The 10,924-nt window shown below is 40.2% G+C and overlaps 2 protein-coding genes across 2 annotated transcripts; both read right to left on the reverse strand.

Annotated features, from left to right (window-relative positions):
- Positions 1–5,518: 5,518 nt before the first annotated feature.
- LOC127102097 (phosphoenolpyruvate carboxylase 4) lies at positions 5,519–7,583 on the reverse strand. The gene is made up of 9 exons (XM_051039517.1): positions 7,448–7,583; positions 7,197–7,322; positions 7,016–7,117; positions 6,799–6,945; positions 6,553–6,651; positions 6,349–6,437; positions 6,089–6,215; positions 5,794–6,000; positions 5,519–5,677 (listed from the first exon to the last, which is right to left on the reverse strand). Exons 1-9 carry the CDS (start codon positions 7,559–7,561, stop codon positions 5,519–5,521), a joined length of 1,170 nt encoding a protein of 389 aa, XP_050895474.1. The 5' UTR covers positions 7,562–7,583.
- A 1,630-nt stretch (positions 7,584–9,213) lies between these two features.
- Positions 9,214–10,360, reverse strand: LOC127102103 (CDP-diacylglycerol--glycerol-3-phosphate 3-phosphatidyltransferase 1, chloroplastic-like; the record flags this gene model as incomplete). Its single annotated transcript, XM_051039521.1, has 4 exons — positions 9,214–9,612; positions 9,746–9,796; positions 9,888–9,985; positions 10,069–10,360. Coding segments are annotated over 4 exons (630 nt in total), but the record flags the coding sequence as incomplete, so codon positions are not given.
- Between the last annotated feature and the right edge of the window lie 564 nt (positions 10,361–10,924).

A 10,924-nucleotide genomic window follows, 5' to 3' on the forward strand; every position in this document is an offset into this window, starting at 1 on the left:
TTTTGAGGTGTGAAGATTTAGTGTGTCCATCATACTTCACTGCTGTATTTTTGTGAGTCTTGTATTAGACATATATTGTAAGCCAAGCCTTTATCACGTTGATGATTGCTTTGGCATAGGGTGTTCATTGAGTTGTAAGTGTTGTGTCGCTCAAAGCTTTTAAGCGTGAGTGTTGTGTATCTTGGTTAAAGCTGTTAAGCACAATCAAGAGTTGTTTGAAGTGTGAATTCAAAGTTGTCTTTAATATTGATTAAAGGTAGTAATCACTGAGGTGATTGAGGGGGAGTGAGTAGGAACTCTGATCTTAGAGTAAGATTGAAATTGCATTGGGTAGGGATTAAGTGACAAGTTGTAAACGGGTGAGTTTAGCTTTGAATTAATACTACTGATAGTGGATTTCCTCCCTGGCTTGGTAGCCCCCAGATGTAGGTCATGTTGGACTGAACTGGGTAAACAATTACTTGTGTTATTTACTGCACTTACTTTTAAGTTCTGCATAATTCTTGTCTGTGCAGAATTGGATATCATAACAACCCGTGTGACATCTAAAGTCTGATAACTAGAATTTCAATTGGCATCAGAGCAGGCACCCTGCCTGTGAATTTCTGGGTGAGATCTAGGGAAGTTACTTTCTAGTACCATGGATAAGGATATAGGACACTCAAATAGACCACCCATGTTGGATGGCTCTAATTATGATGACTGGAAGCCTCGTATGATAGCCTTCTTAAGGTCTCTAGATAGCAAAGTCTGGAGAGCTGTCAACAAAGGATGGGAACATCCAACGAAGACAGGTGAAGATGGAGTCAGTGTGCAAATTCCTGAAGAAGAGTGGGACAAGGAGCAAGAGGCATTAGCTCTTGGAAATTCCAAGGCCTTGAATGTATTGTTCAATGGAATCAGTAAGAACATCTTCAGGCTGGTGCACCACTGTGAACTAGCTAAGGAAGTTTGGGATACCCTCAAGGTAACTCATGAAGGTACTTCCAAGGTGAAGATGTCCAAACTTCAGATGCTGACCACCAAGTTTGAAAATCTGAGGATGAAAGAGGATGAGACTATTCATGACTTTCACATGAATATTCTTGAAATTGCAAACACCTCTGGTGGACTAGGTGAGAAAATGGCTGAAGAGAAACTTGTAAGAAAGATTCTCAGGTCCTTGCCTAAGAGATTTGCTATGAAGGTCACAGCCATAGAGGAGGCGCAGGACATCTGCAATATGAAGGTGGATGAGCTCATTGGTTCTCTCCAAACCTTTGAAATGGGCTTGTGTGAGAATGCTGAAAAGAAGAACAAAAGCGTAGCTTTTGTATCTAATGCTGAAGAAGAGTCAGTAGCAGGATATACTGAAGGTGATGAAAGTATATCAGAAGCCTTAGCCATGCTTGGGAGACAGTTCAACAAGTTCGTGAAGAAGATTGATCAAAGAGGGAGACCTAATGTCAAGAACATCCCGTCTGACATCAGGAAAAGATCAACTTCTGAAGAAAAGTTCAACCAAGGCAAGGGAATCCAGTGTCATGGTTGTGAAGGGTATGGACACGTCAGAGCTGAATGTCCTACTTATCTCAAGATGCAGAAGAAGGGGCTAACTATCACATGGTCTAAAGGAGATTCTGAAAGTGAATCTGAAGGAGAATCTGCCAAACATGTCACTGCATTAACCAGTGTTTATGCCTCTGATGATAACTCAAGTGCAGATGAACTGACCTTTGATGAACTTGTTGCAGCCTATAAGAAGCTGTGTACCACCAGTGCAGAAGTCCGTGCACAAGGAGAAAAGTAGAAGAAACTCATCAAGGAACTGGAAGATGAGAGACAGAAGCATCTGACAGCCATAGAGGGTTTAAATGGTGAGATAGCCTTGCTGACCTCCAAGCTGAATCAGATGACTAAATCCATCAGAATGATGAACAAGGGAACTGACACCTTGGAAGAGATTCTAAAGGTGGGACAGAAGTCTGGAACCAAATCTGGCCTAGGATTTGGGAAAAGATCCTCAGCTGAACACAAACGCCCAAAGGCTAAAGTTCAGAAGTTCAAGCAGAACTCAAAGCCAATGTCTCAACATCGGGGAACTAAGATGAATAATCATCAGAAGAGGAAATACCAGGAGTGGAGATGTCACCACTGTGGTAGGCTTGGACATATAAAAGCCTTCTGCTACTGGCTTCATGGTTTCCCTAACCAAGCCTCGCATGTCAGGCCTAAGCATAAGACATATAAGCGCCATGTCCCCATCAAGAAGCAACAATGGTATGCTAGGTTAGCGCACACAACTCTAAGGGCTTCTACCAGAGAAGACTGGTACTTTGACAGTGGATGCTCAAGACATATGACTGGTATGGAAAATCTACTGGTGGATATTCAACCTCACACTACCAGCTATGTGACCTTTGGTGATGGTGCCAAAGGAAAAATAAAAGGTGTGGGTAAGCTGGACTGCTCTGGAGTTCCAAAACTGAATAATGTGCTGTTAGTAAGAGGACTGACTGCAAATCTCATAAGCATAAGCCAGCTGTGTGATCAAGGATTCTATGTTCAGTTTACTAAGGAGCTGTGCATTGTGACAAATGGTGACAATCAGGAAGTTATGAGAGGAACCAGGTCCAAAGATAACTGTTATCTGTGGGAACCTAAAATCTCTAACTTTTCCACAATATGCTCCTCAACCAAAGAAGAACAGGAGGTGAAGTTGTGGCATAGACGTCTTGGACATCTCCACTTACGGGGAATGAAGAAGATTATATCCAAGGAAGCAGTCAGAGGAATTCCAAAGCTGCTTATTGATGAAGGAAGAGTCTGTGGAGAATGCCAGGTGGGCAAGCAAACCAAGATGTCACATCCGAAGCTGGGACATCCTACAACTTCCAGAGTTCTGGAACTGTTGCACATGGACTTAATGGGACCTATGCAGGTTGAAAGTCTTGGTGGGAAGAGATATGCTTACATGGTGGTTGATGACCATTCCAGATACACGTGGATAAGCTTCATCAGAGAGAAGTTAGATACATTTGATGTCTTCAAAGACCTATGCATCAGACTTCAAAGGGAAAAGGACAGCTGTGTGGTCCGGATTAGGAGTGATCATGGTACGGAGTTCAAGAATTCCAAGTTTGATGAGTTTTACTCGTCTGAAGGAATAAGTCATGAGTTCTCCTCCCCTATAACTCCCCAGCAGAATGGGATAGTTGAAAGAAAAAATAGAACTATTCAAGAATCTGCTAGAGCAATGATTCATGCAAAGAAGCTCCCCATGCACTTTTGGGCTGAAGCGATGAATACCGCGTGCTATGTTCACAACAGAGTCACCTTGAGAAAAGGAACCTCCTCCACTCTATATGAAATATGGAAAGGCAGAAAACCCACAGTGAAGTACTTTCATATCTTTGGAAGTAAATGCTACATTCTCACAGATCGTGAACAGAGAAGGAAGCTGGATCCCAAAAGTGACGAGGGTATATTTCTAGGATACTCCACTAACAGCAGAGCCTACAGAGTGTTCAACTACATGACCAATGTCCTGATGGAATCCATAAATGTTATTGTGGATGATAAAGAGGAAGGGATCGATGTCATAGAGGATGTTGAAACATTCCTTGACAGTTCAACTGACATTCCAGTCAAGTCTGAAGAAGTACAGGAACCTCCTCCTGAATGTGAAGTAGATGCAACCACCAAAATGCCATCTATCAGAATTCAGAAAGACCACCCTAAGGATCTTATCATAGGGGATCCTAATAGTGGTGTGACTACCAGGTCACGGGGAATAAGCTCAAATTCCTGTTTTGTATCCAAGGTTGAACCAAAGAATGTGAAAGAAGCCCTGACTGATGAATACTGGATCAATGCCATGCAAGAGGAACTTGAGCAGTTCAAAAGGAATGAAGTATGGGAGCTAGTTCCAAGACCTGAAGGGACCAACATCATTGGTACCAAGTGGATCTACAAAAATAAATCTGATGAGAAAGGAGTAATTACTAGGAATAAAGCAAGACTAGTAGCTCAAGGATACACTCAAGTTGAAGGGGTTGATTTTGATGAGACATTTGCTCCTGTGGCTAGGCTTGAGTCCATCAGATTGTTGTTAGGGGTAGCATGCATTCTGAAGTTTAAACTATTCCAAATGGATGTGAAGAGTGCATTCTTGAATGGCTACTTGAATGAAGAAGTCTATGTGGAACAACCTAAAGGGTTCTGTGATCCGAACCAACCTAAGCATGTATACAAGTTGAGGAAAGCCTTGTATGGGTTAAAACAAGCACCTAGAGCATGGTATGAAAGGTTGACCGAATTTCTGACCTCAAATGGATACAGAAAAGGTGGAATAGATAAAACCGTGTTTGTGAAGGATGAAGACGGCAAAATCATGATTGCTCAAATCTATGTGGATGATATAGTCTTTGGTGGTATGTCAGAACAAATGGTAACACATTTTGTTCAACAGATGCAATCTGAGTTTGAAATGAGTCTGGTTGGGGAACTAACCTACTTTCTTAGAATGCAAGTCAACCAAATGGAGGACTCTATGTTTCTCTCCCAAAGCAAGTATGTCAAAAACATCGTTAAGAAGTTTGGTATGGATAATGCTAGGCACAAAAGGACTCCTGCTCCTACTCATCTGAAGTTAACCAAAGATGATGAAGGGCCTAGTGTTGATCAATGCTTGTATAGAAGCATGATAGGCAGTCTACTATATCTAACTGCAAGTAGACCTGACATTTCTTATGCAGTTGGAGTGTGTGCGAGATACCAAGCAGAGCCTAAGGTGAGCCACTTGAATCAAGTCAAAAGGATTCTCAAGTACATCAATGGGACTTGTGACTATGGGATGCTGTACTCACATCACTACAACAAACAAGACCTTAGACAGCGCTTTTTTTAGCCTTAGACAGCGCTTTAAAGCGCTGTCTAAACCTCCGCTGCTAAAGATTTAGACAGCGCTTTTTTAAATCTTAAAAGCGCTGTCTAAGCCCCCCCCTTAGACAACGCTTTGGCCAAAAGCGCTTTCTAAGACCCTCCTATTTTAATTTTTTTAGGTATACCTTAGACAGCGCTTTTCAAAAAGCGCTGTCTAAGCCCCCCCCCCCTTAGACAGCGCTTTGGCCAAAAGCGCTTTCTAAGACCCTCCTATTTTAAATTTTTTTAGGTATACCTTAGACAGCGCTTTTCAAAAAGCGCTGTCTAAGCCCCCCCCCTTAGACAGCGCTTTTGCCTAAAGCGCTTTCTAATCCCCCCTTAGACAGCGCTTTTTACAACCATTCAATTTCTAAATATATTCGTTACATTTTCATTAAACTAAATTCATTCCACCATTTCCATACATACAAAATCACCACTACAATTACAACATTACGACTTTAGCCCAATTCATACATTCATTTCCCACACTCACATTACAATCCTAATTCAAAACACTTGGAATTCAAGTACAACAATAAAAATCCACTTGAAACTTGTCCTTAGCATACACCAACGCTCCACGACTTTCAAATGTCCAAAACTCCAATCGTAGTCAGATTCTATGAATCCAACCACAACTTGGTGGGAGAGGCGGACGAAGAGTTGCGAGTAGTACTGCGGTTGTGTATATTTCAAGTTGTCTAACAGCTATCTGTGGTAACCCAAACTTGGCCTCTACCATTTCTCCCTGCTCAGTAGACCGAAGTGTGCCCTGCAATGCACCATGGGAAAATTTTACAACCGCGTCCCCTCTTAACCTTCGCATCAAGCAGAACATTTTTAGAAAGAAAAAAAATTAACAATGATAAAGCTAAATATATAACCTACCATCACAGATCCGGGTGGCTGGGATTGAATAGCCAGATATGTAGGGCCACCACCCCGACCAATACTGCCTCCACGGCCATGGAACAGTGTAACTTTAATACCGTAATCATTGCAAGCAGCAACAACATCCTCCTGAGCTTTGTAAAGTTCCCATGCAGCAGTGAAGCGTCCAGCATCTTTACCAGAATCAGAATATCCAACCATAACCTGCATATACAAATTTACAACACTATCAAATGAATTTCACATGATAACTGTAACATAAAATCAAATACACCTCGGATTAAAAAGGTACCTCTTGATGACCGTTGTGATTCTTAATGACGTGTTCGTGGTACCAGTCTATTGATAAAAGTTTCCGGATAACTGAACCAGCTTCTCTTAGGTCCTTCACGGTTTCAAATAGAGGGACAACCCGCAACCTGTTGTAAACACGTCATAAGATTCAAATATTCACAAAACAAACATAATAGACAAGTAATTTTTCATCTAAAGCACCATTTCGATCACACAAATTGAAAGATAAATAAGTTCGACTTAAGGTTTCCTACTTACGTTCCACCAGGACATGCTCTTCCCAACTCTCCAGTAGCAGCGAGCCGTGCATCCTTTTGTAAAAGCTCAACTGCAAGAACATCACTTGCCTGACAATCAAGAAAAAGTGGATAAAATTTCATTAATAATTAGATAGAAAAATGAAGGATCTGAGGATTGATTAATGATTTAGCACAAGTTGTAGCCATAAGCAATTAGTCATACACTTGAGGCCATAGAGATCACATAAGCTCCAAGTGAATCACTCCCTAGTTCAGCAGCAATTTGGAATGTATCCAAGACTTCTTTAACATCAGCCGGGACCTAAAAAAATCAAGATACCAATCAGAAATAGCAAGAACTTTGAATAGATCACAGGCCTCGGTAAATTAGAAATATCACAATGGTGGTAATATAACTGGTCAAGACTCGGTACATTGTATAAAAAGTGAAAACTCTTAACTGTCTCACCTCTATACTGACAGGAACTAGTGGCCTCTTCCCTTTCAGCTCTCTAGTTAAGAAATCTAATTTCTTTTCTTCATCCCATTCACTGTAAGTACCCATATCCAAATACGTTGTGATTGCATCAAGCGTGTCAGCATGTCTCCCTGATTCCTGTAATACAGATCGTTTCAGAACATAGTTGATTACTACAGAAATGATAAAAATCAAATACAAATCAGACCTGGCGCAAGTCAAGCTTCATTAGAACCATTCCAAAGGTAGCAACTCTACGAATGAGATCAGCAAGTCGACCATCAGCTAGCACCCCGGATCCGTATGATTGCTGAAGACACGGAAGGTTAAATAGCAATTGTGGAGTGTGGACAAACCATTCAGGAAAAAGAGGGAATGAGAAAGAGTACCAGAGATTCATAGCAGAGAAGCAGAGGTTCCAAAAGCTGGTCAGCAGTTTCATAATAATCCAAAGGATCGTAGTCACATGCAACATCCTCAAGAAGAAGTTCTAACCGTCTACGGCTCCTCTCAAGCTGAACACACAAATTTCATGCATTTATTTGAATGGTGATTTTAAACTCAAATTGCGAGTTGCTATATCAAAACCGAAAATATGTGATTTCAAGTACTCATCACCGGAATCAATCTGAAGCAATACCTTATCCTTTACATTTCCCAAGACAACTCTATAAGGAGCAATTCCAGGAAGTTGAGGAAGCTGTGGCTCTAAAAGCTTCTGAAAACCGGACTTTCCTGTTTGGGATTCTGTCATTTTATTTAAATGCAGCTAATTGACCATGAAGTAAAAATGATAGACCTTCTTTAAAGCATTGCTGACTCGACGCAAATAATGAGGAACAGCTTTCCAGAGTGATTGCTCCACTATATTCAAACCTTGGAAGATAAAAAAAATGTTATTATATGCCAAGTTGTTATTTTTCTTTTCACGTGAACTAGAAAACCTTGATACTCGAGAAACTTACCAGCTCTAGCTTCATCAACCGGAGTGGGTTTTTGGCGCCTAAGCTCGTCTGTCTGCCATATTGAAGTTATCTCTCTCACCTACCAAATCGATATAGCACATGAGAATATACGAAACATTTCCACTTAATAGTTAAACAGATAGTTTCTATCCTCTAACAGTACAGTGTCTTTCTAGAGTGAAAATCCAGTCCTGCCACCATAAACACAAATGATCAGTCCTGCAAAACAATCAAAGCCAAGATGGTGTGTAAAGTACACAACAATGTCCTTTGTTTCAATCTCCCGATTCAAAGCGCAAACCGAATTTTGTGAATCCACAATTGTGGATACAAGCATGGTCCATGAAACCGAGCAACATAAAGTGAGACAAGTGAAAAGCTTACCTCTTCCACCTGGAAATATATCTACCATCTCAAGCTGCAGTGAATCTGAGACTTAGAAGATCAAATTGAGAAAAAAAACAATGATGCAGACCCTGTTACCAAGGTGAACACATTGATGCCTACAATCATGTTGAAGAAAGTGCAAAATTTCTATAAAATCATAACAGAACTCATGTGATACTGCTCTTATAGGCATAACAGAAATAACCAAATATCTCTGAACTAAATCTCGGGATACTGCTCTCATTTGATATATCCTTTGACACTAGGGTGCAAACACTGATTCTGGCATAACATAACTCATTTGATACTGCTCTCATTTGATAGCACTCTTATGGGCATAACCGAACAATTCATTTTCAACCAGCTGCACAAGAACTGACAGTCTTTAAACAGAGTTAATTAGTAACAGTTTCTTTGGATGAACTGAACCTAACCCTAGCCAGTCTGCCATACCAACCAGCAACATGCCTATAAAAATCTCCAACAAGCAGTTCAATACCACAGTGCATCATGGTATTAACAACAACTAGTCGTTTTGTTTTCCATCTAATCACCACTTTCAATACAATAAACTCATCATTCCATAGAAAGTTAATAAGTTCAGTTAACCAACTCATTTAATCATGGCAAGTTCACAATGTCCAAGTGCAGTTCAGTCCAAAAATTATAAGGTATCTGATTTGGTCACTAATGCAAAACCAGTAAATCAGGGCAAAGTATGATGTCTCAAAAGCATAATGAAAATACACGAGTATGGCTAATTTACCATATAAATATGGATCTCAGTGAGTCAGAGAATTAAGCTTTTGGGTAATTATATACTAATTATGCATCACCAACATGCCAAAGCAAAATACAATTACAGGTATATACACAAGATGGAAACAAAATGTCACCCCTAATTAAACTATCAGAGATTTCGCTCCCAGAGCACCGTAGATTAAAACAATAGATCATCAAATGCTTGAAAAATCTCCATTCCCACACACAAACTGATTATCTAACCCACCTTGGCTTCGGCCCAGTTCACTCAGTAGTATGAAAAATAACATCATTAGTAATTCTTATTCTTTGACTGTTACAGTGAACACCAGTTTAATTGTAAAGGTAAGTTGGTGTAGTAAGAGTTCATTCATTAGTACACATAAACACGTTACAAACAAAACATCAAAGAACAAAATATGAAAAATGGAACAAAATAAAGAAATATAATAATACAAAACAATTAAGATGCATGAATTTAGTGATACATGAAGAAGGACCCTCACACAGTTCCCAGTGATGTAAAGAAGAGCTTATTAGTAAAGCATGCATTAGAAGTCAGATAAGCATTCATTACCTCTCTGCCAATGATGGCAATGGCAGGTATAGGTAGTAACCAGGGTGCTTGTGCAAACAAACCAACATCCAAAGGTCTAGTACATAATAAAACCAATGTGGCAGCAACCATAAGCTGCATTGAGTAGAACACATGCATGTTTAACATTATTAGTTTCAATACAAATTTTCTACTTTTAGATTCATTAACATGTGCCTTTCGGTATGCAATTGCAATTGCATCAAAAGTTAAGAATTGGAAGAAATACCTTATCAGCTACAGGATCTAAGAATGCACCAAATGAAGATTTTAAATTCATCTGCATTGCAAGCAACAAATTTAGTAAAAGAAAAAAGTGATAGAAGAAAAATATAGGGTTAGTTAGTGGTGTTTGAAATGAATTGAATAACCTTGCGAGCAATGTAACCATCAAGCCAATCTGTAACAGAAGCAGCAATGAAGATTGTGGTAGTAGCTACTGTTCCTTGCCAACCATCCAAATAGAAAGCTACACAGAACACAATTATATACAAAAATAGATAAAATTGAAAATGAAAATGTTGCAGTGAGCGGAATAGGGGAAACACTTACTGGCAACAAGAAGCGGCACGGCGGCGACACGGCCAAGAGTGAGAATGGTGGGTAGAGTGAGCAATTTGGAAGATTGTGGTTGTTCTTGTTCTTGTTCTGGTTCTGGCTGTGGTGGAACGGTAGAAACTAGGGCTTTTCCAGAAAGCCCCAAATTGGCGGAGAAAGAGGGGGGTTTATTGGAAATTGGGAATTTAGTTGCGGAGGAGGTGTATCTGAAGCGTTTGTGTTGGTGGAAGTTTCTGGAGGTGAAGGAGTTTGAGAATGAGAGGAAGAGGGGTTTGACGGCGGCGGTTGAAAACAAATTGTTTGTTTTAATACAAATACGAAAGAGAGAAAGAGAAAATAAAATGTGGTTTAAACTGAAAGACTTTAAACAGCGCTTTCTCAAAAGCGCTGACTAAGGTCTATATTTAAAAGCGCTGTCTAAGGGGGGGTCTTAGACAGCGCTTTCTAAAAGCGCTGTCTAAGACCCCCCCTTAGACAGCGCTTTCATTATTTTTTTAGAACATTTTCCGTGTTTTATTTTTATCTTAACCTTAGACAGCGCTTTCTTTCAAAAGCGCTGTCTAAGATGCGCTGTTAAAAAACCTTTTTGGCGTAGTGCATGGGTCTGAGCCTGTCCTATCTGGGTACTATGATGCTGACTGGGCTGGAAGTGCTGATGACAGAAAAAGCACATCAGGAGGATGTTTCTTCTTGGGAGACAATCTCATATCTTGGTTCAGCAAGAAGCAGAACTGTGTATCCCTGTCCACTGCAGAGGCTGAATACATAGCTGCTGGAAGCAGTTGTTCCCAACTGGTGTGGATGAAACAGATGCTCACTGAGTACAATGTCACTCAAAATGTCATGACAT

This window comes from Lathyrus oleraceus, chromosome 1, assembly GCF_024323335.1.
Source record: "Lathyrus oleraceus cultivar Zhongwan6 chromosome 1, CAAS_Psat_ZW6_1.0, whole genome shotgun sequence".
NCBI classification, from domain to species: Eukaryota; Viridiplantae; Streptophyta; class Magnoliopsida; order Fabales; family Fabaceae; genus Lathyrus; species Lathyrus oleraceus.

Bases quoted from the DNA above. Each gene is read 5' to 3' on its own strand.
- LOC127102097 (XM_051039517.1), bottom strand. From the start codon at position 7,561: ATGACAGAATCCCAAACAGGAAAGTCCGGTTTTCAGAAGCTTTTAGAG. The intron at 6,438-6,552 runs GTATGACTAATT...CTTGATTGTCAG, and splicing joins TGATCTCTATGGCCTCAAGT to GCAAGTGATGTTCTTGCAGT. The intron at 5,678-5,793 runs GTAGGTTATATA...GGTGCATTGCAG, and splicing joins AGCCACCCGGATCTGTGATG to GGCACACTTCGGTCTACTGA.